Source organism: Arabidopsis thaliana, chromosome 4 (assembly GCF_000001735.4).
Source record: "Arabidopsis thaliana chromosome 4, partial sequence".
Classification (NCBI taxonomy): Eukaryota; Viridiplantae; Streptophyta; class Magnoliopsida; order Brassicales; family Brassicaceae; genus Arabidopsis; species Arabidopsis thaliana.
In genome coordinates this window covers 336492-361457 of record NC_003075.7, presented here as the reverse complement: position 1 = coordinate 361457, position 24966 = coordinate 336492, and the positions used below count along the sequence as shown (strand labels likewise).

Sequence of the window (24966 nt, the reverse complement as noted above, 5' to 3'; positions counted from 1 at the left end):
TCTAAAAGAAATTAAAATATGTTATGCAACAAACTATCATGTGTCTATGTATACATAACCTATGATACAATATAGTTTCGACCTTAAGATTAAGTTTCTTTGACAGAAAGTCAGAAACAGTTATCTTTCACATGATCCCTTCTTCAATCCTGCTGCAACGATGTAACGGTTATGCAAAAATTTACTGATAGGTAAATCACATGAAAAATGGCCACATGCAAAAATTATGCCCGGTTCCAACTTCTAGGTTAATATGGTACTCAACAACAAAAAAAAATATTAACAATAAATACGTGTTTGTCTTCTTCTTCTTTATAGATGTTTCACTTTATAAATAGACTGTAAGTTTTTAAAACGCAATAAGAAAAACAACTGAAATCATTTTAGAAATCTTATGCGTGCAGAATAAATATTGGTGTTATGTGCATTTGAAGCTTTAGGCTTTAGCACTTTCTAAAACCTCGTTTTGAGCAAAGTCATTCAAAAGGAACTCTTAATATTTTTACAAATTGAAATAGCAATTGTAATTTAATCAGTAAAACCTCTATAAATTATCATGTTTATTAATTTATAGAGACAATATTTGGGCTAAAATATCAATTTGAGAACGGAAGAAAATTATTAATTTAATGAGATATTAATTTATTGAATATTAATTTATAGATTTTTGACTGTATATATTCTAAGCTTTGTTTTAAGAAAATTTAATCCGTTTAAAAAGATTTATCTTCATTAACCCCAAAAGAAATGATTTGTTTTAGCTTGGCCAATAGTCATGTATGGCCCAATCTGGTATAAAATCTCATAAAAAGTTTTATCTTCATTAACCCAAAGAAATGATTTGTATTAAGATGGGCCAATAGTCAAGTGTGGCCCAATTAGGAGTAAAATCTCATAAACGAAATGGGCCCATAATGGCCCAATATTTGTACACCACAATCGGAAACCCCTTTTGGGTCATTTCAAGTTTGACGAGAAACGTAAATCGCTATTTCTTCTATTCCTCCCTAAAAATCTACCAACGAGATTCTTCTCGAAAATTTCCTGCGCCTCTCCGTGTCTGTGAAATCGATTCAGGTAAATCACTCTTCTCGAATCGATGCTTGTTTTGTGAAATACCGATTCTATCAGATCTATTTGATAAATTTGTTGTTGTTGTTAGTCGTCTGTGTAGTTTATTCACCTTTTGTTTCGATTTTTGGGTCCTCACGAGATCTATGAATCGTTATCTGAAACAAAACTCGAAACTAGCAGATGATATGTTATTTAGCGCGATTAGGAAGAATAAAACGAGATTTGTTGGTAGCAGTGAGTTTCTTAGATCGGTTTTTTTATCGATTGTGTGAAAAAATTCACCATTCAGATGCTTTTATTGATTTGTGTCTTCTATAATTGAATTGAATTGTTTGATTCAGCAGCTTAATTATCTAATGGTTTTATGTGATTGTATTGGCTTGATTAGGGTTGAATATGCCTTGAAACTTCATTTCAATCCCACTATACACTATAGCTATAATCTGATATAAGTTCGTTTTCTCCTTTTGTGTGGCTTGATTATGTTTGATATATCTATGTACTTCAGGTTAAGGATGTCGAGAGCTACATACATTATCGGTGCCCTTGCGGGATCTGCGGTAGTAGCTTACGTGTGTGACAAAGTTATTTCTGATGATAAGCTTTTTGGAGGCAAGTTTTAAACCTTATAAAGCTACTTATGATGTATCCAGAAAGCTAAATTTGGTTTGGTTTGTTTTGAACTCTCAGGTACTACACCAGGAACTATTACTAACAAGGAATGGGGTGCTGCGACTGAAGAGAGATTACAAGCATGGCCAAGAGTTGCTGGTCCTCCCGTCGTCATGAACCCTATCAGTCGCCAGAATTTCATCGTCAAGTCACGTCCTGAATAACTTTTGATGCCTTCTCGTGCATCGTTCTCATTCGTTATGGATTCATTTTCGAATATCTGCTCTTTTGTGTTTGATTTGAGGATCGGCTGATTGCTCTAGCTGGTTATAGTAATAATTTGTGTTGATGCGTAACACATTATTCGGATCAAGCTTTTCCCCGATGCATAACTTTTGTAAGGTTTGTTGATTTTGACGATAAATGAAATCGAGCCAAAAAGAAAAACTTCTAAGACATTATTGGTTTGTTTGGTTTGGAATTTTGTTATCGCTGATTCTGTAAACATTTTTAAAACTGTTACTTTTCATCTCAAGCCTTGGAATTAATTATCACACAAACCTGGAGGCAAACTATCAGGTAAACGTGATTCTAAACCCGGTTCATACACCAAATTGAACCGGTGACACTAATACCATACAACAACATTTAACATTGTACATGTGAATGTGAACCATTCCACATCCATCTAGGAACTGAAACTCAACTGTCTCAGAACCCTTTTAACAGAGACTAACTCATAAAATGACAAAACCTTTTTTTTATATCATCGTGAAGAAAGTAAAAATGAAAGGTAGAACCTAATTGATATCAACAAGAAGCATCACTTATTCTTCCTCTATTTCATTTTCCTTCAGTTTTTGCATCACCACCGCCATGTCTAGCGGCTGAGCCACCTTGCCCATCAGCTCCACTCTGGCTCATATTGGTCCCATCCGGTTTACCTCCTCCACTAGCATCGTTAGGACCCGCTTTTGGTAGAGAAAGAAGGTGAAAATCAGTAATGTGATAATAAGTTCCAAACTGCTGTAAAACCAAATATTACCATTGTTTGCGGCAAGAGCAGTTTCATGGTGGTGCATTTGATGTTGCAGTCCGTTGTTATTATTCAAACCCATTGGTCTAATCCCCATGTGCCCTTGCATAGCTTGTTGATGTAACTGTTGCTGCGGATCCAGAAACTGATGCGGGCTACCAAATTGCAATGGACCTCTAGGAGGGAAAATCCCAGGAGGTATTTGTTGAGCCATTCCCACAGCTTGATGTTGCTGCATGAAGTAGCTTGGTGGTGGCTGCATTGATGACGGATTAGGAGCCATCTACAGAAACCAAACACACACAAACTATAAGAACCAAAATGTTTTGTTTTTCAACTGATCAAAACAGAAACTTACTGCTTGGGGAGTCATGGCTCCTGATGTTAGTGTAGCTGCTGGTGGCTGAGGTTGAGCATCCGCAATTGCAGCGAGATACATCAAATTCTTCTGGAGAAGAGCTTGATACCTAAAAGAATCAAGCAAGAACCATGTTTTATTATTAATATTCTATTTACCATCAGTAAAGCTAACATAGCTCGGTCTTGGTATCGAGAATCCCACACTTACTGAGCACATTCTGCAAGTTTACCGAGGTTCTGATTTTCCAAGATCGCCATTATCAGCTTCTTGTTCTCATCAAGATACTGCAAGAAGCAGCAATAAGTGACTCACTGTGTCAACATGTCATCTTCACAATCTGATTTTAAGCTTTCAAATCTCATATGCATACAAATACTCTGTTTTCACTCAAAAAAAAACTCCAAACTCATGATTGTACATCCAATTCCAGTAACAAAAAAAAGTTAAAGCGGAAAACAATGACACTTTAAAACAAATCATACTCAAGAAGGAAAGTTCATTACAACAGTTTAAACTACTCAAAAACATCATTACACAACCAATTTCAAAGCTACGATAAACAGACATTATGACTAAACAACAGAAAGACAAAAAATATAGAAAGTAAAGTAGTAACCTTTTGGATCTGTTCGGTGGTGATATTATTGGTGGGCGGAAATGAAGGAAGAACCATCGGAATCATCTGTGGAGATTGCTGCATCTTTTATAATTCACCAATCAAAACTCTGAAACAGTGAAACCCTAAAGTTTCTTCTCACGATTATTACAAAACAATAATTCTGAGTGATAGAATTGGTTTAAGAGCCCAATGCAAAACAAACTGATGCAAAAATATTCAACAAACGAATATTTTGGATTATCCTTAAATTTAAGACTTTTGATTTGTTTGAATTTCGCCGACGAGGTTTCTGGGAAATCGTAGGACAAAAAAGTCCCCCAACCAATTAATTTGTCTCCCCCACCGAATGTACACGTGGCACCTTGTCTGATTTTTCGTCAGCTCTACGATAACCAAAAAAAGACAACATTTGTAGCTGTTATTATTTATTGGGCCTGTTAATGGGCCTTATAAAGAATTATGAAAGCTTCTGTGTCAAGAAGAAGGTTACTTTAAATCTGTATCAATATCAGCTCCACGACGGCGATTCGTCGTTGTCCTCCGAACCAAGCAAACTCCGATCCCTCACCGTGGCTCCGGATATTTTACGGCGGTTGTTCCCGGCTCGGACTCGAAGAATTGTCCGGATTCTCCCTTTGACCAGGCTGGAGATGAACCTTTTCCGGTTCTGCTCCGGTCTGAAAGTCCTCGGCTATTTCATGATCCTTCTTGTCGTCGCCGTCGTTGGTGTATCTTACTACGCCGTCGTAGTTAGCACATGGTGGCCGATCTTGATCCGCGGAGACCATGGAGCTTTATCCGCCCTCGCTGCCTTAATCATCTTTGTTTTCCATTTCCTGGTAATTTCCAAGTCTCATAATTTCAGATTAGGTTTTGTTTCTGGAATTGTAAGTCTAGGTTTTCTGCTACTTAACCCCTAAACCTTAAACTTAGGGATGTGGCATGAAACTTATGTAGCCAAGAGAATGAGAAATGCAATGTAGTTATGAAGCATGAAGCAGTGTAGATACATAATCATTGTTTAGACCATTGATTGTTAGTAAATGTTTAGGCTCCCTGAGTTTAGGTTTACAATTATACTTCTGATTTGCTTGGTTCTTTGCAGCTGATAATGCTGTTGTGGAGCTACTTCACAACAGTTTTTACAGACCCAGGTTCTGTTCCTGAGCATTTCAGAAGAGAAATGGGAGGTGGTGACAGTTTGGAGGCTGGTACTTCGACAGATCAAGGAGCTTTTGGCTCTTTAGGTTACTGTACCAAATGCCGGAATGTTAAGCCGCCTCGTTGCCATCATTGTTCTGTGTGTAAGGCGAAATCTGATTTGTTTATACTATGTTCTGCTTGTGTTTCTACTGATAGAGAAAGAAAGCTTTATTCGGTTCTTTGTTTCCTTATGTAGGTCAAAGATGTGTTCTTAAGATGGATCATCATTGTGTTTGGATTGTAAACTGTGTTGGAGCACGCAATTACAAGTTTTTCCTTCTCTTTCTGGTAAATATTCATTTCCATTGTAGTCTCTTATGGTTCTTAAAAGGTTTAAGCGAGCATTGGGATTATTTGATTTGCTGATTTCTTCACCCTCTTTTTTTAATTTGTAGTTCTATACTTTTCTTGAGACAATGTTGGATGTTATTGTCTTGCTTCCTAGTTTCATTGAATTCTTCAGCCAAGCTATAAAGCATTCTTCTTCTCCGGGTAAACTGGCCTCTCTCGTTCTGGCATTCGGTGAGTATAAACGGTTCTTTTTCTCGTTTTCCTTTTCCCAGAAAGTGCTTAGCTTTTTTCTGGGTCTCATTTTCCGTCTTTATGTTTCTTACAGATTCTATCCCCTTGATGCAGTTCTTAACTTTGCGTTCGTTCTCAGCCTTCTTTGTTTCGTAGTCATGCATATTTCTCTTCTCTCATCCAACACTACTTCAGTTGAGGTAAATCTTTTATGTTCTTGCTTTCACAAACAATCTAAGTCTTGAAAATATGAGTCTCTTCTCTGAATCATTGTCTTATTTTTTTAGGTTCATGAGAAAAATGGAGAAGTCAGATGGAAATATGACTTAGGAAAGAAGAAAAACTTCGAGCAGGTGAGATTTTATTGTTTTCATCATTCCATGGATTGTTAGTTAATTAAATATATAACTCTTTGTTTTCATCTTGTGAAGGTTTTTGGGAAGAAGAAGGCGTTTTGGCTCCTCCCATTGTACTCTAAAGACGATATCGATAACATAACTTCCCTTGAAGGCCTTGAATTTCCAACTTGTTCTGACATCGACCCTTGATTGAAAGTTGAAACAAAATCAATCAATCATATTCGAAACAGCCTTCAACTGCACTCCAATGTAGATAACTCTCTACTCAAAAAGAATTCTCATTGCCAATTGTTGTTGTATTATTGTAATTGATTTGATTCATTTCTTTGCTTCTTGTTGAAAGTCTAAGTTCGTTTGACATCTTCAGACTGTAATGTTATGTGATGAGACCCAGTGATAACTTGTTGTATAAGTAAACAACGTTGCACAAGGGCTAGGGAAAGCAAAAACACCAAATCTGATGGATAATTGATAAGAGTATTATTCAGAAGAGAAAAAACTAAAAAGTCTCATAATTTAAAGATCGAATCACTCAATCCTATCCCCCCAGCAGTCTCCATATCAAACCAGAAACCATAAGGTTTCGATTTCATATTTTATAACACATGAGAGAGAGCTTTTTAAAGTTCTCCAAAAACAAACTACAAACAAATCCCAATACACTTCTCCTTTTCTTTTTCTACTTGCTTATTTTTCTCTATGGTTACTAGTAGGGTCGGTACCTTCGGCCTCCTCGGTTACCATCATGTTCATGACTGTTATCTCTGCCTGACCCTCCGCTTGAGCCGTTATTCCGGTCATTTCTTCTTGGTCGTTGTGGTGGTGCTGCTGCCATCGGCATACCAGGCTGTTGCCTGCACAGCAATCCATATTGGTTATTTATTAAGCGAAAGTAAATATGAATCAATAGAGAAGGATCAACAAATTTGTTTACAAGAACCATCGACTTACAGAACATAGCCAACTCGGCCATCGGGAAGAAGCATTGGAACCATTTGCATCCCTGTTGGCATTGCTCCTCTACCATAGATCATTGGCTGCTCAATGCAAAATTAAAACCAAACGTTACACAAAACAATGGCTGATAAGACTAGTCAAGGATGACAAACAGCTCTTTCTTAGAAACATATATACCTGACTAAAACTACCGGCAATACCCAAACCGGCACCCATAGCACCGTAAGGAGCCGCAGCAAAACCACCAAACGTGGGATGCACAAAGGGGGCAGGAGTAGGTGCAGCCCCGTAAGAATAAGAAGAAGGGTCATGCTTCCTTTCAGCCTGGGGTTTAGCAAGCACAACTTCTAGTGGTTGACCTGTAGTTTGCAAGTTTGTGGAATGTGTTACTCAATAACATCTCTTGAGACGAAAAAACATACGCCATTAGAGACAAATTGATAGCATAACGTTCATAATACTCAATAGCTGTCTTCTAGATGACTAAAAAAACTTACCATTGACTTCATATCTCTCGGTATCTTTGACAGCCTTCAATGCACTAGATCTTTCAGCATAGTGGACAAACCCAAAATCACGTTTTCCACCCTTTCCAGGAGGTGTAACGATTTTGGTCACTTCTCCATGCCTCTGAAAGAGTTCCTTTAGCTGCTCTGTTGAGGTATTCTCTGGAATATTCTTGACATAAAGGGCTTTCACCTGAGTATATAACGCAAAAGAGATTGTCAAAAAAGTGCCAACTTTGCCAGGAGAGAGGTTTTTGTGCAGATTGACTAAACCCTCTATTTAAATAATACCTGAGCAGCAGCAGCAGAATGCTCAGGAGAGCTTTTTGGGTCTGCCCAAGTCACAGTTGGAGCGTTACCCTCAAGCTTAAAATTAGAATCTATCATTTTCTGTCTTGAATAATCAGCACATGCATTGTTATAGTACAAAACAAATGCAAAACCACGGTTACGAGTGGTATTTGTTGGGTCCTACAAGTAACAAGAAGATAATTAGTAAGGCAATTAAGTAAGATCAAGCATGGCAATCAGATTGATTAAGTCATCTAACTTTTATGAGCTCGATGTTCTCCACTCCAGGACCAACATCCTCTATGACTTTTCTAAACTCATCCTCAGTCCAGTTCTTTGGTATGTTACCAATGAACAACCTATTCTTCGTTTCGGAAAGAGAGCACCTTATGGTTTTTCCCTGTACAAAAATTAGGTATAGGTTAAACAAAATTGTTATAAGTAAAATGCAAACTAGCAATGACCGATAAACTTAAGCTACAGTTAGCAGTTGAGCTTGCCTTAAACTCTTTACTGTGCAACTCCTCAATGGCCTTTTGTGCAACGTCTTTGGTTTTGAAAGCTACAAAAGCATAGCCTTTGCTATCACCAGAGTCCCTATCTTTCATCAGTCTCACCTAATAGAAAAGGAATTAAAATTCAGTCGTAAATACAGAACCAACAAAGAGTATATCATGAAACACAAAGATTATTGCAGTTCGAACCTCAAAGATCTCGCCTATCTCTTCACATAGATCCCTCAGGTCCTCTTCTCCAACATCCCTTGGGAGCCCACCAATAAAAACTTCAGAACCATGAGGAGGAAGTGAAAGAAGGTGGGAATACTTTTCCCTATCTTCATCATCAATAGGAGATGGTGGTTTCTCATCATCATCTGCTGTCTCAATATCAATATGGTTGTCGTCATCTTCAGCTATTTCCTCCTGAACATCTTCCATATCCCCACCTTTTGTATCACCATAATCCTCCACCTCACGTTCTTCGGCATTCTGATTGCCAACGTCATCATCATCATCATCTTCTTCTTCCTCCTCTTCATACTCTTCTACTTGTTCCTCCTCCACTTCATCCTCCATCTCACTGTAGCTACCCTCCTCGAAATCCACACGGTCATCATTATCTCTTGCGTCTGACATCTGGTCATCCAATAACCATACTCTTTTTTAACCACGAAGCTCAGGTAATCACTGTTAAAAAAATGCTATAGGACCATACACCAAAAAAAAAAGCTTATAATGGGTGATATGAGAACTGCTCTTTTTCGTTTAAAAAAATGTGGAGAAGAAAGGATGGTTCAAACTAAATTCAGGTTCTTTTAGTGGCAGAGATACAGAAGAATTGTAGTTCATTGCTATCACGAAACAAGCGTCAAATGAGATAAAAATCAAAACTTTGAAAAAGAGCAGAGTTTTTGTGTATGTATATATATGATTCCAGATCCAAATTGATAACAGAGAGAAGAATCAAGCCATAACCGAAGCAACCAATGAAATTAGAGATCGTAACTCACACATCTCTCCAGAAAGCAAATTACTCACCAGTTAAGCTCAGAAATAAAAATCTGAACTTGAAACAGTCTGAGAAAGAAACTAGGGTTTATCCTTTTTTTTTTATATTGTTTGGGGGAGGGTAACAAAATCGAAGAAGATGAGAAGTATTTATATGAAACAACCAAAACAAATGTATAAGAAAAGTAGAAATGGAGAATTTTCTCGGCATACCAGACCGTGTTTGTTTTCGAATTGGGGAAATTGGTATTTCGTGTTGTGGGAAATTAGGGATTTCGCTTCGGTTGTCCGACGAATACTGTTTTACTCAAAAAACAAAACTTCGTCGGCTATTTCTCGATCTCCGGTAGAAGAAGATGAAGACACTCCTTACCCACTCGTGGGCTATGATCACATGTTACGCACACATTAACCCTAAATCAAAACGCTTTTTAAGCCCACTGTTTTTATTGGGCCTAGTGTTTTCTAGTTCTTTATTATACCTGTTTAAAAAATTCGTGATTTTGCCAGCCCTGCCGTTTTCTTTGGTGATATGAAAACTACGTGCTGTTTTAAAATTATTCCATTTCAGAAGCATTTAATTTATATTTAGGTGGATATAGAGTAGTAGTGTATAACGTAGAAGACAAGACTGATCATGTAGGAATCATGTCACATGGGTAATGTTCCTTGCTCGTGGATCTCAAGTTGCAAAGTTGCAGCTTTTTTTTATGGTTTTCTTAACAACTTCACTTTGCATGTAAAAACAAATAAGGCCAGTGAAAATTTTCGTTATTTTATACTAAAAAGATTCCATATAATTAACAAAGATACCATGACAGATTGATAAACTATTGTTCACATCCTAATTGCAACATTTATAGATAAAAATATGAGCATACATATTTATATAGAGATTAGTTAGTAAACACTTCCAATTATAAGCTACAAATTCACACACACAAACATAAACACAAACAAAATTACACACCAATCTCAAAGATCATCAATAAAAACTGAAAAAGTTATGGTTCTTTTTGTCAAATTGTTTTTATTTATATATAACAAAAAAAAAAAAGGGAGGAAAAAAATCATGACCGGTTGATTTGGTTGGATTATGGAATCATCTTAACCATCGCCTATAATCGCTAGTAGAAGCAGGTGATATCTCTCCACCACCACCAAGAGACTCAGTACAACAAGAAGAGTAATTTGATTGTTGTTCCAATGCACCCAATTGTGAGCCACCTATACTCTTGAAACTTGGACTCCTTAAACTCTGACCATCCATTTGCTGCGGCAGCGGTGGAACTGGAAACGAAAGCCGTTTTCTAGCTGAACTGATACGTTCTTTCTCGGGTGTTGAAGGCCGTTGCCTTGGTGCACTCTGAGACCGGATTCTAGCCTTAGCAGATTCCGTAATCGCCATGTAGTTTGGCAATGCAGCATTTGTAGCAGTAGTAGTAGTGGTACAAACACTATAACCACTTCTTGCTGTGAAACTATAGTTAGATCTCAAGCTAGGTGTGTTTGATGTGTAGTTGTACGCTGACCGATCATCTCTTTGGATCCGCGGACTAGCGGATCGAATTTGTATCGGTCTAGATTTAGCCGGAGATGGTGTAGCTGATGAGAAATTGTGTTGTTGGTAATGGTGGCTGGTCCTTGATGGTGAACTAGGCCTTTGGCTACGGCTTGGACTTGCACCGGTTCTCGAGTTACCGCGGGTTAAATACGGTTGAGAAGTATCGATCTCCACGGTTTTGTAAACCGGTGGTACTCTTTGATCCGTTGAAGCTCGTTTATCCCACGGTTTAGAAGCCATCCATCTGTCTAACCATTTCGGTCTCTCTTCTTCATACTCGTCTCCTGTAGAATAACTACCTCTTGTTCTCCGAACCTTTCACCGAAATCAAACACCGAAACGAATCAAATTACCGAAAACAAACAAACGATTAATATGAATTCATATCTATTACCTGGTGAGAGAAAGCTTGTGATATACTATTGTTACTCTCACGTCTCAACGCATTGTCTCGTCTTTGTTGCAACATTGCTTTCACTTCCTCAATCGTGTGTGGTCGATCATCCCAATCTTCCGCAATGCTACTTCCTTCTCTTGACTACACAACAACAAAAAAGGCATTTCAAAATGTTAGCTTTATATAGCTGATTGCTGAAACAGAGCAAAAATGGTCGTTGAAACAGAGCAACAATGGTGTTCTGAAACTTATAGAGATCACTCACCATGGATCTTCTGTCTGATATTTCTTGAAGATAACGAGATTCGAGCACACTTTGAGTGTCGCTGAAGGCAGATTTGCGACTACCATCGTGAGACAAGCGTTTCCGTTGGTCAAGCACACGAGATTGGACTCGAACTAGAGCTTGCATACACCTTAAAGTCATCTTTGCTTGCTTCCTCACATTGTGACCTCTCACTAGTGCTTGTAACTTCACTAGCCCTTTCAATGCTCTTAATGCTCTTCTTGCCTATATAATTCAAAGTTAAATCCAAAACCTGTTTGATTACTAATTAATCAAATGTAGTTAAGGGAGAATTTTGCTCACCAAATAGCCTCTGAAACCAGTTTGGATTACAACAGCTGCGTAATCTTCTCTTGCGGTATAAGTACGTCTTGTAAGATTTGGTAACTCCTTCGTTGTCGAAGGAGGATGAGTTTCCGATGCGGCGGAGACGGTGGCCGGCGGTGTAGATGCGTCGTACCTCTGTTCTGTAACAGAGGATAAAACGGTTGGGTTGATGATCGTCGTTGTTTCTGTGGATTTCTGCGCCGGAGCGTCTTTTCCGACGCCGGAGGTCTTCACCGGAGAGTCATGATTCGTAGATTTTCTAAATAACCAACGTCTCTTCTCTTTCTTCTGCAGAAACAGAGCATATGAATTATAGTAATATACAAAACAGAGAAACAAGAAACAGAGCATGTGAATAAAAAAACAAGAATTAAGAAGCAAGATCTCGAGACTAGAGAAAGTATACGAACCTTGTCTTCATCTTCGTCGACTTCATTACCATGAGCATTGTTGTTGTGTTCTTTCTTGGTGGGAGATCGGAAAGCTCGTTTCACGGCAGTGAGCCAAGAAGAAGAAGAACCGCTCTTCTTACCCATTGGAGGTTAGGTAGGATTTAAGATTCTCAACAGAGTCAAGACATGGTAGTAGTAGTAGTTATGTTCCTGTTTTGGGACATAGAAGAGAGGATGAGAGATTTGGTTTAGATTCTTGCGCAGAAATGAGGAAGAGAGAGAGGAGAGTGGTGGGTGGATCTTGGGAAACAGAAATGTCAATAAATTTGGAAGGTTGCTTAAGGGAGACTTCTGACTCTGACCACCTCTTTAACTGCGACCATGACAGCGATGACTCTTCCTCTTCATTTACTTTCTCCACTTCATTTATTTTGTTATTTTTGTTTAACTCATTTCACTAAACTAGTTATATCACATTATTATTATTATATCATGTACCTACTTGCATTTGTTGTACATTCAATTCTAGAAGATTTGTTGCTGTTAAATTGAAAGATAGAGTTTTGTTGTTTTGAGAGTTAATTTTAAACAAATACAATATAAACTAATTCTATTTCATTATGCAAAACAATTCTTCTTTCCCTTGGTTCGATTATGCAATTATATTTCATACATTCTAATTTTTGGGTTTTCTTAAGATATGCATGAATATTATTCTACTTATATATATATATATATACTAGATAAGGCCCGCCTAAGATATAAATTTATTCAAATATGTATTGATAATATTTAAAATTTGAATGGTAAATAGTGATCCACACTTTTCTAATGTTAAATTTAGTAATTTTTGAATTAAATAAAATTTCAATCATATACATTCAATTTTACTATACATTTTAACTATTTCTTTTATCATAATAAACTGCCTTTTAACTCTATACACTCCAACTTATTGATGATATTTGAATTTTAAATAGTAACTCATATTTTTTTCAGTATTTAATTTAGTATTTCTTTAAAATAAATTTTAATCTTACAACTTCGATTTTACAATACAATTTAAATATTATTTTTTATCATAATAGAATACAATTTAATTCGATTGTATACAATTCAAATACAATCCAAATTTTCAATACAAATACAATTTAATTCTATACACTCCATCTTATTGTTAGTTTTCCTTTTTAATTAATAAAATTATAAGTTAAATTTTTAGATATAGAAATATAAATTAGTATATGTAAATATGTTTATTTATTTTTTAAAGAATTTTTTTTGACATATGTCAACATCTCAATGATAGACCTGACACGTGTCATGATCTCGTGAGTTAGTAACTTTCAAAACTGTACTTTATATAATAAGATATATGCTTATATGTTTCATATATATATATATATATATTTATTAGATCGACAATAACATTAAACTATCATTACTAGTTTACTTTTTTAAATATGATTTTAATAAGTATCATATAAATGTACAAAGTGTATACAATACATGTTTTTATATATATATATATATATATATTTTTTTTATATATAAGCATAAATATATAGACGAACAAACAATGTAGACAGACCTAGGCACCTAGCTATGATCTATGCATACGGACGAACCCTATTATACGTACGCATGATTATTGAATATACCTTCAAATATAAACTTGTGAGCGTAAGGTTATTATGTTTTCAATACTGACGAATGACGATTGTGATTCATGTTTTGAAAAATTAATAAAGTTTAAACCATCGAATGCGTAAACCAATTATTCATCTTTTACCTTAGGAAAAAGCTGGATATCATTATCATATATTTATTAAGCATATTAAACCAGACCAATGATTTAAGTCGAAAATGACAGCTTTCAAGCTTTGCTTATTGGCCAATAAATAACAAACTAAAAAAAGAAGAAATTTTTTAAAACGAACTGGTGAAGTCTCGTGTTATCACGTGCATGGAGCCAGTCAGACAGAGACATCATCAGGTGCATGATGGACCACGGTAGTCCATTTCTTCCCTACAACCATACACGTGGCCTTTTTACATTTAACAGTCAAACATCTGGTCAACAACACTCTCATCTGGGCTTCCTTACATCAAACCCTACTTTTTTTTTGTTTATCAAAGGCCCAATTGTATATAAGTGAAAAGTTTCCAATGGGCCTTTCAAGGATTATTCCCAGCCCAATATTTCTGGAGATTAGGTTTATTTATCATCGCCACCAAAGAAATTTGAGCCGAAGCTTCATAATCGTAGTCTGAGGTATTTTTCTCGATCCTCAAACATTTCCAACACCTAAAGGCTTATTCGTTACAGATTTCTCACCAATCTTCGGATTTATTGTGCTCGTACGATAAGCATATATTAGTAAATTTAGTGGCTATTTAGGAAATTTCTCGTTTGATTTCTTGTTGTTGTTGAGATTTGAATCTGTTGTTTATGGTTTTTGTGATTACTTGGTTTTGCAGAGACAATGTCGACAGTCGGAGAACTTGCTTGCAGCTACGCTGTTATGATCCTTGAAGACGAGGGCATTGCCATCACTGTATCCTTAAATCTCTTGACATTTTCTGAATCTCATGTCCTAGCTATTGTTGTCGCTATATCTTGTTTTGGTTGGATCCTTTTCATTATCGAGACAACATGGTGTGAGTGTTTATTTTAGGTTTATGGAGCTCTCTTTTGATGAAATAGTCAGTACCAAGATTCATGTTTGCTTTGGCACACTCAATTGTTGGGCATGTGTTAAATGACCTATCTGCAAAGTTGTTGGTTTAGGGTTAGGAATTAGGATTCTTTTTTACTGGATTTAAGAAACGTGTTTGTTCTATTAGTTTTGATATGTAGGTTCAATGTTTGGGTTAGGTATCCTTAACCCTATTATTGATAGTCTGATAAGATTGCGACTTTGGTCAAAGCGGCTGGTGTTGAGATTGAGTCTTACTGGCCAATGTTATTCGCCAAGATGGCTGAGAAGAGAAATGTCACAGACCTTATCATGAATGTTGGTGCTGGTGGTGGTGGAGGCGGTGCCCCAGTGTCTGCTGCCGCACCTGCTGCTGCTGGAGGAGCTGCTGCTGCTGCCCCTGCTAAGGAGGAGAAGAAGGTACAAATTTAAAGAAACAAAAACATTATATTGTTATATCTTTTAGCTAGGTTTGCTTATTGATACTCTCTATGTTGTTTAATTGTTTGTAGGACGAACCCGCAGAAGAGAGTGATGGAGATCTTGGTTTCGGCTTGTTCGATTAGTTGTCTCCTTTCATTTTACGTTTCATATGTTCTATTGCTTTAGTTGCTTTGAGATTTTAAGTTTTGTCATTTCGACACTACTACAGTTTACTCTTATATCATGTACTGGAGTTAGCAATTGGCTCACGACCTTCTTTGTAGTTCATGAGAGTTATCTTATGCTCAAAATGCATTGGAGCTTATTGAATTTGACTTTTGGATTCAGCTGCGTCTTCTTTCCTACCAAATCTCAGTCTATTTATAATTTGATCTTGAAATAGAAAAGAAGAACAAAAAATCAGGAAAGATATGAACATCTGTTACAACTTGATAATTCAGTGGATACGCAGGTTTCATGAACCATGGTTTCTCAGAAGTTTTGTAAGTTTTTTACTGATTATACTAATGTTGTCAAATGTATAAAAAGTAAAAATTGAACCTTCTGCATAATCCAGAGGCTTTCATTTTTTTTTTCTTTTCTTCTTGTGATGGACTCGTTTTAGCTGAAATTAGAACGTCGGTTAGTACCGGCGGAGAATGTTCGGAGTCGAGTCAGTCAGAGAGTTCTGATAATACCAAACGGCTACTTTGAAGTTCACGGCTATTAAGAAGTCGCACATGGAACTTGATCTCGATTCGTTCCTCGTATCGGACTCAGACTCCGATTCCGATTTGGATTCTTCCTCCGTTCCTCACCGTACTGTCGACGAAATTCTCAACGCCTCCAGTTCTTCATCGGCTTCGTCTTCTCCTCCTTCCTCACCACCGTCAATTAACCGGCGGAAACAAGACGATCCGAATCGCCGCTTATCAGAAGCCCTTACTAACGTTGCTGTATTGAGACCTGAATCTGAATTGCATCGCGGATTTCCTCCGACGCGGCGAAATTCGACTTCTTCTTCTTCGTTGAGACAGTTGCCTTTGCCTTCACTATTGGCAGGAGTAAGGTCGAATGTGAAGCCTGGTGCTGCGCTTGCTGCGGCTGTGGCTGCTTCTAGATTGGTTCCTACACCACACGCTGCTATTATCAAGTCAAGGAGAGCTAGCAGTGCAAGTAGTGAATTGCTGCTGCAGGTTTCAAATCAAGAGGAAGATGATCACGAAGTACTTTCTTCTAATGGAGATTCTGTTGGAGTTGCTGCTGGATCCGTTTCTGCTGATGATTTTCGTTCTTTTGGTGGAGAATCTCTGCTGGAGGATGAGGATAATGGAGTTTCTGGTGTTGCAAGTCTAGAAGACGAAGCTAAAGTAATGGAAGTTCAAGCTAGTGATATTACTGAGAGCTTAAACCCTGACTTAGTCACTGTTTCCTCTGGTTTTGATTCTGAAGGAAACGTCTCTACAGAGAAAGAAGCGGAGACCACAATGGAAGCCGGAAATGCTGCTATTGATGACGACACAGATGAGACAATGTTAGTCGCTTCTTTGGTAGAGTCTTCAGAATCTCAACATTTGACTGATTCTGAGGGGAAGTGCGATGATGCTAAGGTAAGCAATGATGAGGAATCAAGTGTTGGAGATGTTAAGAGTGATAAATCAGATATAATTATACCGGAATCTAAAAAAGAGGGAGGTGATGCTTTTATTCCTGATGATGGAAGCTCAATGTCTGGCATTTCAGAGCTTGTAGAAGAGAGGATTGCTGAGTTGGAAAATGAAAGGATGAGTAAAAGAGAGAGATTAAAATCGCAATCTTTTAGGAAGCAGCTTGTGCTGGCTGAAGAGTTTGAGAAGAAACAAGCATATACTGGTTTGCATTGGGAGGAAGGGGCTGCTGCTCAGCCAATGAGACTTGAGGGTGTTAAGATCGGTTCCACGAATTTAGGTTACTTTGATGTTGATGCTGACAATGTCATCAGCCGGACCATTTCATCGCAGGCATTTAAGCGAGACCATGGTTCTCCTCAGGTTTTGGCTGTTCATTTGAATTACATTGCAGTGGGTACGTCCAAAGGGGTCATTGTCGTTGTACCAAGTAAATATTCTTCTGATCATGCAGATCAAATGGAATCAAAGGTTGTCTTTTACATCATTACTTTTGTCCATTTCTAGGTTATTTGTACACGAGTTTATTATAACCTTACCTGGGTAGATATATGCTCATATTATTAATAACTATGTTTACAAATCTTTAGATGATTTGGCTTGGTTTACAAGGAGAAAGGTCCCAGTCCCCGGTTACCTCAGTTTGCTTCAATCAGATAGGGAGCCTTCTGCTAGCAGGTTATGGTGATGGACATGTTACAGTTTGGGACATGCAGAGAGCGTCGATAGCAAAAGTGATCACTGAACATACTGCACCAGTAGTATATGCCTTTTTTCTAGGCCGGGATTCTCAGGGTTCTCGCCAATTTAAAGTTATTACAAGTGATACTAAGGGTGTTGTTTTTAAACACAGTTTTTCTTATGCTCGGCTGTTGAACATGTATACGGTGGAAACGCAGGTAAATTTAGTATTCTGTAAGATCATATTTGCTTTTGCTTGTGATTTTGTGTATGTGTTCTACTGGTTTCTTGTTCAGCCTTACTAACATTGAGGAATGGGTTTGTACACCTTATTTTAATTGCATCAGTGTCTTCTCGATGGACAAAAAAATGGAACAGTCCTCTCGGCATCACCTTTGCCTGATGAAAATTTTGGAAGCTCCTTGGTGTCTTCTAAGGGGGGTAACTCTGCAGTTCCATCCAGCAGTATAAGTAGCATGATGGGAGGTGTTGTTGGGGTTGGTTCGACTTGGAAGCTCTTTAATGAGGATTCAACTTCGGTGGAAGAAGGTGTTGTCATATTTGCCACCTATCAAACTGGACTAGTGGTAAATATTCCAGATATTTGTTCATAGTCAATTTACTGGTTACGCTTCTGGAAATGATCCTTTTCTGTTTTTGTCAGGTAAAGCTCATTCCAAATTTGGAGGTGTATGCACAACTTCCTAGGCCAGAAGGGGTTCGGGAAGGTTCCATGCCATACACTGCCTGGAGACGCTCAACAGGTAATTCTTCTCCTGGTATAACTGTGTACTTTACATGTACTGTTTTACGTAGGTAAAATTTTGCAGAAAATTATTCGAAGGAGGCAGAAGATAGGGTTTCTTTTCTTGTCATTGCCTGGGATCGTCGAGTTCAGGTTGCCAAGTTGGTAAAATCAGACATAAAGGAATATGCCAAATGGTCACTTGACAGCCCAGCTATTGGTGTTGTTTGGCTAGATGACCAGGTGTGTATACTGATATAAGTTTTTTCTAAGCAAATACATATTCATGAGTTTTCGGCTTTTCTCTGCATATTCAGTTGCTGGTGATCCCAACTGTGACGGGCCATTTGTATCTGTTCACAAGAGATGGTGTGGTAATTCACCAGACAAACTTTTCAGTGGCTGGTTCTTCAGGGAATGACCTGATTTCCTATCATACGTACTTTACTAATGTCTTTGGAAATCCTGAGAAAGCTTATCACAACTCTATGGGTGTCAGAGGGGCTTCAGTGTACATTCTCGGGACTGCACATCTTGTTATCTCCAGACTTTTGCCGTGGAAGGAGCGGGTTGATGTGTTAAGGAGAGGAGGTGACTGGATGGGTGCATTTAACATGGCAATGTCACTCTTCAATGGTCAAGCTCATGGAGTTGTTGACCTCCCCAAAACTGTGGATGCCATAAGGGAAGCCATAGCACCCAGTTTAGCAGAGTTGCTACTTTCCTATGTAGATGAAGTATTTTCTTATATTTCAATAGCATTTTCCAATCAGATTGAAAACAATGGAGTAACTCATGAGCCAAGTAGTGGAATCAATAATGTCAATTTAGAGATAGAAGAACAATACAATCGTGTTGGTGGTGTTGCCGTTGAGTTCTGTGTTCATATTAACAGGATGGATTTGCTCTTTGATGAGATATTTTCCAGATTTGTTGCTGTACAACAAAGAGGTATATTTTTCACATCTAGATGTATTACCATCAACTTCCTTTTTTTTGTGCTACATTTTATTAAGGAACAGGGGTCAGTATCATTCCAACTATATAATAATTGTTTAAAAGATGTTACTACGATAGGATAGTAACTACTTTTCTATAGGTTGTCTGATTCTGTATCTTTATTTTTTTAAATCCTTAGAGAGCTTTGGTCCACCGATCTTGAAATATCTTATTTTGGTATCTCCTTTGGGTTGGTGTTTTTCTTATGCATGCCGATTTCTATAATACATACACATACGTGTTGTGCTGTGTGTTTGCATGTATGTTCTCCATTACTTTTAGTTTAGTTCTTCTGTAAATGGTTTAGAGTAATTGTATAGTTTGCTAAATGAAACAGCATAATACTTTCATATGGATAAATTGCAATGCTGAGTATAATATTTTGATTCCTTGAGGTTAGTAAGTAAGATATAAACGTTCTTTGGAAACTGCTTTCCTTTTCCACCTCAGTTTGGTACTTTGATCTTTGTTTAAATCTATTGATGACAATTAATTCCTTGTGTCTAATGAGATATAATAATTTCTCTTGATGACTAGATACATTTTTGGAGCTTTTGGAGCCTTATATTTTAAGGGATATGCTCGGATCTCTTCCTCCAGAGGTATCTTTTGTGAAATTATAAGATTTCCTCAAGAGTGCCGTTGTATTTTATTTTATGATTTTTTTGTTTCATCTCAGATCATGCAAGCGCTGGTAGAACATTATAGTAGGAAAGGATGGCTACAAAGAATTGAGCAGTGTGTTTTGCACATGGATATTTCTTCCTTGGATTTCAATCAGGTCACGTTTGTAGACAATTTCACGTGTTCTGTTCGGTCCTTTTCTTCAATAAGTTGATGTGTTGATTTAGTATTATGGTTGAATTTTGATGTTTTCCTCATTGACACTTAGGTAGTCAGAATTTGCCGTGAGCATGGGCTTTATGGGGCCTTGCTCTATCTTTTCAACAAAGGGTTGGATGATTTCAGGTCACCTCTGGAGGAACTCTTGATTGTCTTACGGAACAGTGAGAAACAAAGGGCTACAGCCATTGGGTATGTTATGTTAAGTCGTTGTACTTTGTTCTGGCTGAATAAAACCTTACATGCAAAACTGAACTCGAGAGCCTAGAATTCAAACTGCTCATTCATTTCTACCTAACATGCAACTAATCCTAGAGCGCACCTATGCATATATCTAATTGCAATATTATTGTTGTGTAAGAAAATTTTGATTTCCTTTATGACGCAATATAGTTGTCTGAACTAAGGTATATTTTGCGGCCACATAAATGATGAGTTCTTTTTAACTCTGTTTCTTTTTCAGGTACCGGATGCTTGTTTATTTAAAGTACTGCTTTCTTGGTTTGGCTTTTCCACCAGGTAGGATTCTGTTATGGTTTCACTGCATGTTATGATCTGCAATCGACCTTATTGTATCCAGTGACCTATAACTTTATATAGGCATTTTCCTCTCACAAACTTATTTGGAGTTTTATCTGCAGGACATGGAACTCTAAATCCTACACGATGGCCATCACTTAGGAGTGAGCTGATTCAGTTTCTACTGGAGAAATCAAATGCCCATGATTCTAGTACATGTGTAACATCTCGATTGAATTATTTGAACCTCTACCATCTGCTAGAAATGGATACTGAAGCCACTTTAGATGTCCTAAGATATGCATTTGTAGAAAATGAAATGGTGAAGCATGAGAGTCACCTTCTGGAGTACGGTGAAGTAAGTGTAGAGTCCAAGACTGATGGCAGTTTACCCGAAGTTAGCAACGATATACTAATCCAGAATCTTGTAGATGCTCTAGTTCATGTTCCCGACTGGGGCGTAAGCAATGAGTCTGGCGATCCAATTGATTCAAAATCAGATAAAAATTGGCCTTCCAAGGAGGATACAAGTCATCTATTTGAGTTTGTTGCATATTATGCAGCACGTGGTAGAGTGAGTATTTCCAAGAGCGTATTGGCACAGATTTTAGATTACTTAACATCAGACCACATTCTTCCAACTTATAACGTGTCTTCTAAGATGAGAGAGAACCAATTACTAAACCTTCTGAAAGCTGTCCCGGAGACTGATTGGGATGCAGATTATGTATCACAGCTTTGTGAGAAAGCACATTTTTATCAGGTATCCTCTTGGTAGCCATTCATCATTCCCCTATAGCGTGCTTGCAATGCTTTATTTTGGGATGTTGTCCTTGATCTCTGTTAATGGTTTCCAAATTCCCCAGGTTTGTGGCTATATTCATATTATCGATCGAAGGTACGTTGCAGCTTTGGATAGCTACGTGAAAGAGGCAGATGAACCCATACATTTGTTTTGCTATGTGAACAAGATGCTGTCACAGTTGAGTGGAGATGAATTCACTGCCTTTCAATCTGCAATAATTTCTAGGATTCCCGAGCTCCTTGATTTGAGCAGGTAACTTTAGGTTGATTTTACTCTCTCTCTCTCTGTTGAGTAGGTCTAGTGGACTAATAATATTGGATGTCTGGCATTTTGCAGACAAGGAGCATTCTTCCTGATTATTTGTAATTTGAAAGACACCATTAAACGCATTCAAGAGCAGCTCCATTCTCATCCAAGAAGCTTGTTCCTGTATCTCAAGACTGTTATTGAGGTTTACTTGTCTGGGAGTCTTGATTTTTCTCGTCTAAGAAAACATGAAGCTGTAGATAGCTCGGGTGAAAACATTAGAAGGGATATACCCAAAGAGGCGAAGATTTATTTGGAAGGACTCAATGACTTTCCCAAATTCATCCAAGATAATCCAGTCAATGTGACTGATGACATGATTGAGCTTTACGTGGAGGTAAAAAACTACACTTGTGAAGACTCGTTCAATTAAATTTCTCTCTGCAGTCTTTCTTATATTTTTAAGTCAAATGCATTTCTTATCTTTTCTTTGTCAAATGGCTGCTCTCTAATAGAAATAAGTTCTCCTGGCAGCTCTGAAAACAATATTTTGGTTTTTGTGACTGCAGAAGTCAGTGAGACACTTTTAGTCCGCAATAGGTCTTAGATCTCTGTCAAAGTATATGTTCCCTCTTCATCGCCATCTTGCAAATGTTATAGCTCTTTCCAACTATCTTTCAGAATTTGCAAGATTGAAACCCCATTGTTTTTATTACAACAGATATTTTTTTGGTTTATTTGTTTGGAAAAGTGATAGTGCTTGCTAGCTCGGCTTGTTCTTAATTGCTTCTTTTTATCCTTTTTAGTGGGCCCTTATGAATATTTGGCATCATTGAATCACTTCAATACTGATGATTCTCTGTGTATTTTAACAGCTATTATGCAAGTACGAACCGAAGTCCGTCTTGAAATTTCTGGAAACCTTTGACAGCTACAGGGTGGAACACTGTCTTCGCCTCTGCCAGGAATATGGAATTGTCGATGCAGCAGCATTTCTCTTGGAAAGGGTGGGTGATGCAGGAAGTGCTTTGTCACTTACACTCTCTGGACTCAATGAAAAATATGTCGAGCTTGAAATTGCAGTGGAATGCCTAATGTCAGAAATGAAATTGGGTGCTAGCGAAGGAGCCAGCTTGGAACACTTCAGTAGTGCCTTAGAGTTGAAAGAGGTCCGTACATATTTATGACAATAAGAAAATGTGCTCTACATGGCTCTCTCTCATGCTGTTTGTGATCCTTCAGGTACATGACATACAAGGTGTTTTGCAAGCCTGTATAGGATTGTGTCAGCGCAACACTCCTCGTCTTAATCCGGAGGAGTCAGAGATACTCTGGTTTCGCTTCCTTGACACGTAAGCCTGATCATACACCTGATCGCTACTTACCGATTTCTTATCATCCTTATAACACACTCATCATAGTTACTCTTAAACATATGCAATTAATATCATGTTGGAATAAACAAGCCTGAGCGAGCGCTCGGAGCTATTAAGGCAATGATGATCATAGTTGTCTATTCGTGCTTTATGCAGTTTCTGTGAACCTTTGATGGAATCATACCGGGAACCGAAGAACACCGATGGAATAAACAAAGGTTCTTTAGGTGTTAAATCATTGGAACGTCATGTCAATGAATCAGATGTTGCAATTAAGTGGAGGATTCCAAGATCTGATACGGCAGCGACACACATCCTGAGAAAGCTCATATCTCAATTTATCAAAGAGATTGTTGAAGGAATGATAGGATATGTTCGTCTTCCAACAATCATGACAAAACTCCTTTCTGACAATGGTACTCAAGAGTTTGGTGATTTTAAACTTACAATACTGGGAATGCTTGGAACATATGGCTTCGAACGGAGAATACTAGTATGTTCCTGCGTGGCTGCTTCTCTCTAATCATGTACTTTTGTGCATCGGTTGACTGATCTCTCTTCAAATGTTCTAAAACCTTTTTTTCCCCTGGACAGGATACTGCAAAGTCTTTAATCGAAGATGATACATTCTACTCCATGAACTTACTTAAGAAAGGTGCTTCTCACGGGTATGCACCCAGAAGTTTGCTTTGTTGTATATGCAGTTGCCCTCTCACCAAGACATTTTCTGCTCTTCGTGTACGTGTTTTCAACTGTGGCCACGCAACACATCTTCAATGTGAACCTTCAGAGAATGAGACGTCAACATCGGCGTCATCAATTCATGTCTCCTCATCAGGCTGTCCTGTCTGTATGACCAAGAAGACCAGCAAAAGCTCTTTAAAAGGTAAATCGTTCTACCGAGATTATGGACTGATAAGCACAGTTTCGTCAAACGCCGGGTCTTCACAACGTGCTTCGCCTTACTCACACGAGAATGAAATGAGCGATCATTCTCATAACCAACAACTTTCACGGGTAAGATGTTTATAATTCTAAAACTGAAAACCTCTTTGCAATTAACTAAAAAAAAATACACTGTTCAACGTTGCAGTTTGAAATCTTAACCAACCTTCAGAAAGATCAGAGATTGGTACAGATAGAGAGCTTGCCTCGATTAAGGCTTGCACCTCCGGCTGTGTACCATGAAAAAGTGAGCAGGCTCTCGGGTTTTACCCCGGGAGAGAGTAGCGGTAAAGACACAAAACCTGTAAAAACCGGACAGGGTAAGAAGCCGAAAACAAAAGGATCGATATTTGGGTCAACATTTGGTAAATCTTTTCTTTAATAGGCCAAGAGTTGGTAATTGGGATTATGATTAGGACCCTAAGACCATCTCCAATGTAAAGATGTCTCAACGAGTTTAGAACCATCAACAATTAATGTTGTATATACTATATATACACAAATATACTACTATTTATTCATCAACAACCAGTTTGAGTTCCCATGGTAAAGCTTTAGTTTACAATATTGACTACTATTTAGATAATTAACTAAATGCTGAACCAGAATGTATCCGCCAGCACCTACTAAGCGTTCCGTCAGCACCACCACTTGTGCTCTGTACTCTGAAAGGTGAAAAAAGATTGGTCGAGATTATTATATGGTTTGTAACTAGGAAAATTAGTAACTTTATTAACTTGATGTATAGTACCAAAAGTAATAAAACTAGTTATATAACCAATGTTCAAAAAGTTCACTAATATAGTTGGTCCCCTCAAGACAAGATTCTTTGATTTGATGCCGTCAAGAATCTTATATTATATAGCTAGTCTTTGATGTATTCTCAGCATAAATTATTCAATCAATTTGGGATAAGATTCCTGATAAACATAAAGTGTGTGAATCAGATCTCAAGGTCCAACATGGAATTAGAATAAAGGTCTTTTTTCTTTAATCTGATGCTT

At 37.7% G+C, this 24966-nt stretch overlaps 7 protein-coding genes across 16 annotated transcripts; 4 read left to right on the top strand and 3 right to left on the bottom strand.

The window, feature by feature from the left end:
• The first annotated feature begins 952 nt into the window (after nt 1–952).
• On the top strand, nt 953–2235 carry ATOZI1 (monopolar spindle protein (DUF1138)). The gene is made up of 3 exons (NM_116312.3): nt 953–1077; nt 1583–1686; nt 1765–2235. The coding sequence occupies exons 2-3, from the start codon at nt 1590–1592 to the stop codon at nt 1908–1910; spliced, it is 243 nt and encodes an 80-aa protein (NP_191995.1). The 5' UTR covers nt 953–1077; nt 1583–1589; the 3' UTR covers nt 1911–2235.
• Nucleotides 2121–4113, bottom strand: GIF3 (GRF1-interacting factor 3). Of its 2 annotated transcripts, NM_116311.4 has the most exons (5): nt 3700–4113; nt 3291–3367; nt 3081–3189; nt 2732–3005; nt 2121–2657 (listed from the first exon to the last, which is right to left on the bottom strand). In NM_116311.4, exons 1-5 carry the CDS (start codon nt 3781–3783, stop codon nt 2530–2532), a joined length of 672 nt encoding a protein of 223 aa, NP_567194.1. In that variant the 5' UTR covers nt 3784–4113; the 3' UTR covers nt 2121–2529. The 2 variants fall into 2 exon arrangements, with proteins under 2 accessions (NP_567194.1, NP_001328370.1); NM_001340272.1 differs by having other exon boundaries at nt 2210–3005; nt 3700–4061.
• Nucleotides 4114–4161: 48 nt separating this feature from the next.
• Nucleotides 4162–6247, top strand: AT4G00840 (DHHC-type zinc finger family protein). 2 transcript variants are annotated; one of them, NM_116310.5, is made up of 7 exons: nt 4162–4541; nt 4808–5006; nt 5102–5193; nt 5301–5427; nt 5542–5627; nt 5715–5780; nt 5859–6247. In NM_116310.5, the coding sequence occupies exons 1-7, from the start codon at nt 4353–4355 to the stop codon at nt 5973–5975; spliced, it is 876 nt and encodes a 291-aa protein (NP_567193.2). In that variant the 5' UTR covers nt 4162–4352; the 3' UTR covers nt 5976–6247. The 2 variants fall into 2 exon arrangements, with proteins under 2 accessions (NP_567193.2, NP_001329082.1); NM_001340271.1 differs by having other exon boundaries at nt 5522–5627.
• Nucleotides 6210–9489, bottom strand: LIF2 (RNA-binding (RRM/RBD/RNP motifs) family protein). 6 transcript variants are annotated; one of them, NM_116309.4, is made up of 9 exons: nt 9262–9489; nt 8245–8676; nt 8041–8157; nt 7800–7940; nt 7541–7720; nt 7241–7442; nt 6921–7102; nt 6738–6823; nt 6210–6640 (listed from the first exon to the last, which is right to left on the bottom strand). In NM_116309.4, the coding sequence occupies exons 2-9, from the start codon at nt 8674–8676 to the stop codon at nt 6493–6495; spliced, it is 1488 nt and encodes a 495-aa protein (NP_567192.1). In that variant the 5' UTR covers nt 9262–9489; the 3' UTR covers nt 6210–6492. The 6 variants fall into 6 exon arrangements, with proteins under 6 accessions (NP_567192.1, NP_001031566.1, NP_001190648.1 ...); NM_001036489.3 differs by having other exon boundaries at nt 6223–6640; nt 9079–9485; NM_001203719.2 differs by having other exon boundaries at nt 6228–6640; nt 7800–7904; nt 8005–8157; nt 9079–9484.
• A 418-nt stretch (nt 9490–9907) lies between these two features.
• On the bottom strand, nt 9908–12433 carry iqd17 (IQ-domain 17). The gene is made up of 5 exons (NM_116308.4): nt 12033–12433; nt 11599–11910; nt 11275–11520; nt 11007–11150; nt 9908–10927 (listed from the first exon to the last, which is right to left on the bottom strand). Exons 1-5 carry the CDS (start codon nt 12156–12158, stop codon nt 10151–10153), a joined length of 1605 nt encoding a protein of 534 aa, NP_567191.2. The 5' UTR covers nt 12159–12433; the 3' UTR covers nt 9908–10150.
• Nucleotides 12434–14164: 1731 nt separating this feature from the next.
• Nucleotides 14165–15547, top strand: AT4G00810 (60S acidic ribosomal protein family). Of its 2 annotated transcripts, none has more exons than NM_178947.4 (4): nt 14165–14289; nt 14496–14572; nt 14918–15133; nt 15226–15506. In NM_178947.4, exons 2-4 carry the CDS (start codon nt 14501–14503, stop codon nt 15277–15279), a joined length of 342 nt encoding a protein of 113 aa, NP_849278.1. In that variant the 5' UTR covers nt 14165–14289; nt 14496–14500; the 3' UTR covers nt 15280–15506. The 2 variants fall into 2 exon arrangements, with proteins under 2 accessions (NP_849278.1, NP_567190.1); NM_116307.4 differs by having other exon boundaries at nt 14267–14375; nt 15226–15547.
• A 125-nt stretch (nt 15548–15672) lies between these two features.
• Nucleotides 15673–24654, top strand: SETH5 (transducin family protein / WD-40 repeat family protein). 2 transcript variants are annotated; one of them, NM_001340268.1, is made up of 19 exons: nt 15744–16746; nt 16880–17274; nt 17394–17702; nt 17832–18071; nt 18149–18248; nt 18315–18472; nt 18547–19180; nt 19766–19830; nt 19908–20009; nt 20121–20263; nt 20535–20590; nt 20713–21353; nt 21457–21647; nt 21732–22038; nt 22517–22810; nt 22884–22993; nt 23174–23510; nt 23612–24034; nt 24111–24513. In NM_001340268.1, exons 2-19 carry the CDS (start codon nt 16921–16923, stop codon nt 24342–24344), a joined length of 4698 nt encoding a protein of 1565 aa, NP_001329262.1. In that variant the 5' UTR covers nt 15744–16746; nt 16880–16920; the 3' UTR covers nt 24345–24513. The 2 variants fall into 2 exon arrangements, with proteins under 2 accessions (NP_567189.6, NP_001329262.1); NM_116306.7 differs by having other exon boundaries at nt 15673–17274; nt 24111–24654.
• The last annotated feature ends 312 nt before the right edge of the window (nt 24655–24966 follow it).

Excerpts from the sequence above, each read along its gene's own strand:
- ATOZI1 (NM_116312.3), top strand. The coding sequence starts at position 1,590 with ATGTCGAGAGCTACATACATTATCGGTGCCCTTGCGGGATCTGCGGTA. Across the intron at positions 1,687-1,764 it reads TGATGATAAGCTTTTTGGAG|GTACTACACCAGGAACTATT; the intron begins GCAAGTTTTAAA and ends TTGAACTCTCAG.
- GIF3 (NM_116311.4), bottom strand. The coding sequence starts at position 3,783 with ATGCAGCAATCTCCACAGATGATTCCGATGGTTCTTCCTTCATTTCCG. Across the intron at positions 3,006-3,080 it reads GAGCCATGACTCCCCAAGCA|ATGGCTCCTAATCCGTCATC; the intron begins GTAAGTTTCTGT and ends TGGTTTCTGTAG. Across the intron at positions 2,658-2,731 it reads TGCTCTTGCCGCAAACAATG|CGGGTCCTAACGATGCTAGT; the intron begins GTAATATTTGGT and ends CTCTACCAAAAG.
- AT4G00840 (NM_116310.5), top strand. The coding sequence starts at position 4,353 with ATGAACCTTTTCCGGTTCTGCTCCGGTCTGAAAGTCCTCGGCTATTTC. Across the intron at positions 4,542-4,807 it reads TCTTTGTTTTCCATTTCCTG|CTGATAATGCTGTTGTGGAG; the intron begins GTAATTTCCAAG and ends GGTTCTTTGCAG. Across the intron at positions 5,007-5,101 it reads TTGCCATCATTGTTCTGTGT|GTCAAAGATGTGTTCTTAAG; the intron begins GTAAGGCGAAAT and ends TTCCTTATGTAG.
- LIF2 (NM_116309.4), bottom strand. The coding sequence starts at position 8,676 with ATGTCAGACGCAAGAGATAATGATGACCGTGTGGATTTCGAGGAGGGT. Across the intron at positions 7,941-8,040 it reads TGCACAGTAAAGAGTTTAAG|GGAAAAACCATAAGGTGCTC; the intron begins GCAAGCTCAACT and ends ATTTTTGTACAG. Across the intron at positions 7,103-7,240 it reads CGAGAGATATGAAGTCAATG|GTCAACCACTAGAAGTTGTG; the intron begins GTAAGTTTTTTT and ends TGCAAACTACAG.
- iqd17 (NM_116308.4), bottom strand. The coding sequence starts at position 12,158 with ATGGGTAAGAAGAGCGGTTCTTCTTCTTCTTGGCTCACTGCCGTGAAA. Across the intron at positions 11,151-11,274 it reads TATCAGACAGAAGATCCATG|TCAAGAGAAGGAAGTAGCAT; the intron begins GTGAGTGATCTC and ends GTTGTTGTGTAG. Across the intron at positions 10,928-11,006 it reads CACAAGCTTTCTCTCACCAG|GTTCGGAGAACAAGAGGTAG; the intron begins GTAATAGATATG and ends TTTCGGTGAAAG.
- AT4G00810 (NM_116307.4), top strand. The coding sequence starts at position 14,501 with ATGTCGACAGTCGGAGAACTTGCTTGCAGCTACGCTGTTATGATCCTT. Across the intron at positions 14,573-14,917 it reads ACGAGGGCATTGCCATCACT|TCTGATAAGATTGCGACTTT; the intron begins GTATCCTTAAAT and ends TATTATTGATAG. Across the intron at positions 15,134-15,225 it reads CTGCTAAGGAGGAGAAGAAG|GACGAACCCGCAGAAGAGAG; the intron begins GTACAAATTTAA and ends AATTGTTTGTAG.
- SETH5 (NM_116306.7), top strand. The coding sequence starts at position 15,877 with ATGGAACTTGATCTCGATTCGTTCCTCGTATCGGACTCAGACTCCGAT. Across the intron at positions 18,249-18,314 it reads TGCCTGGAGACGCTCAACAG|AAAATTATTCGAAGGAGGCA; the intron begins GTAATTCTTCTC and ends AAAATTTTGCAG. Across the intron at positions 20,010-20,120 it reads CTTCCTTGGATTTCAATCAG|GTAGTCAGAATTTGCCGTGA; the intron begins GTCACGTTTGTA and ends ATTGACACTTAG.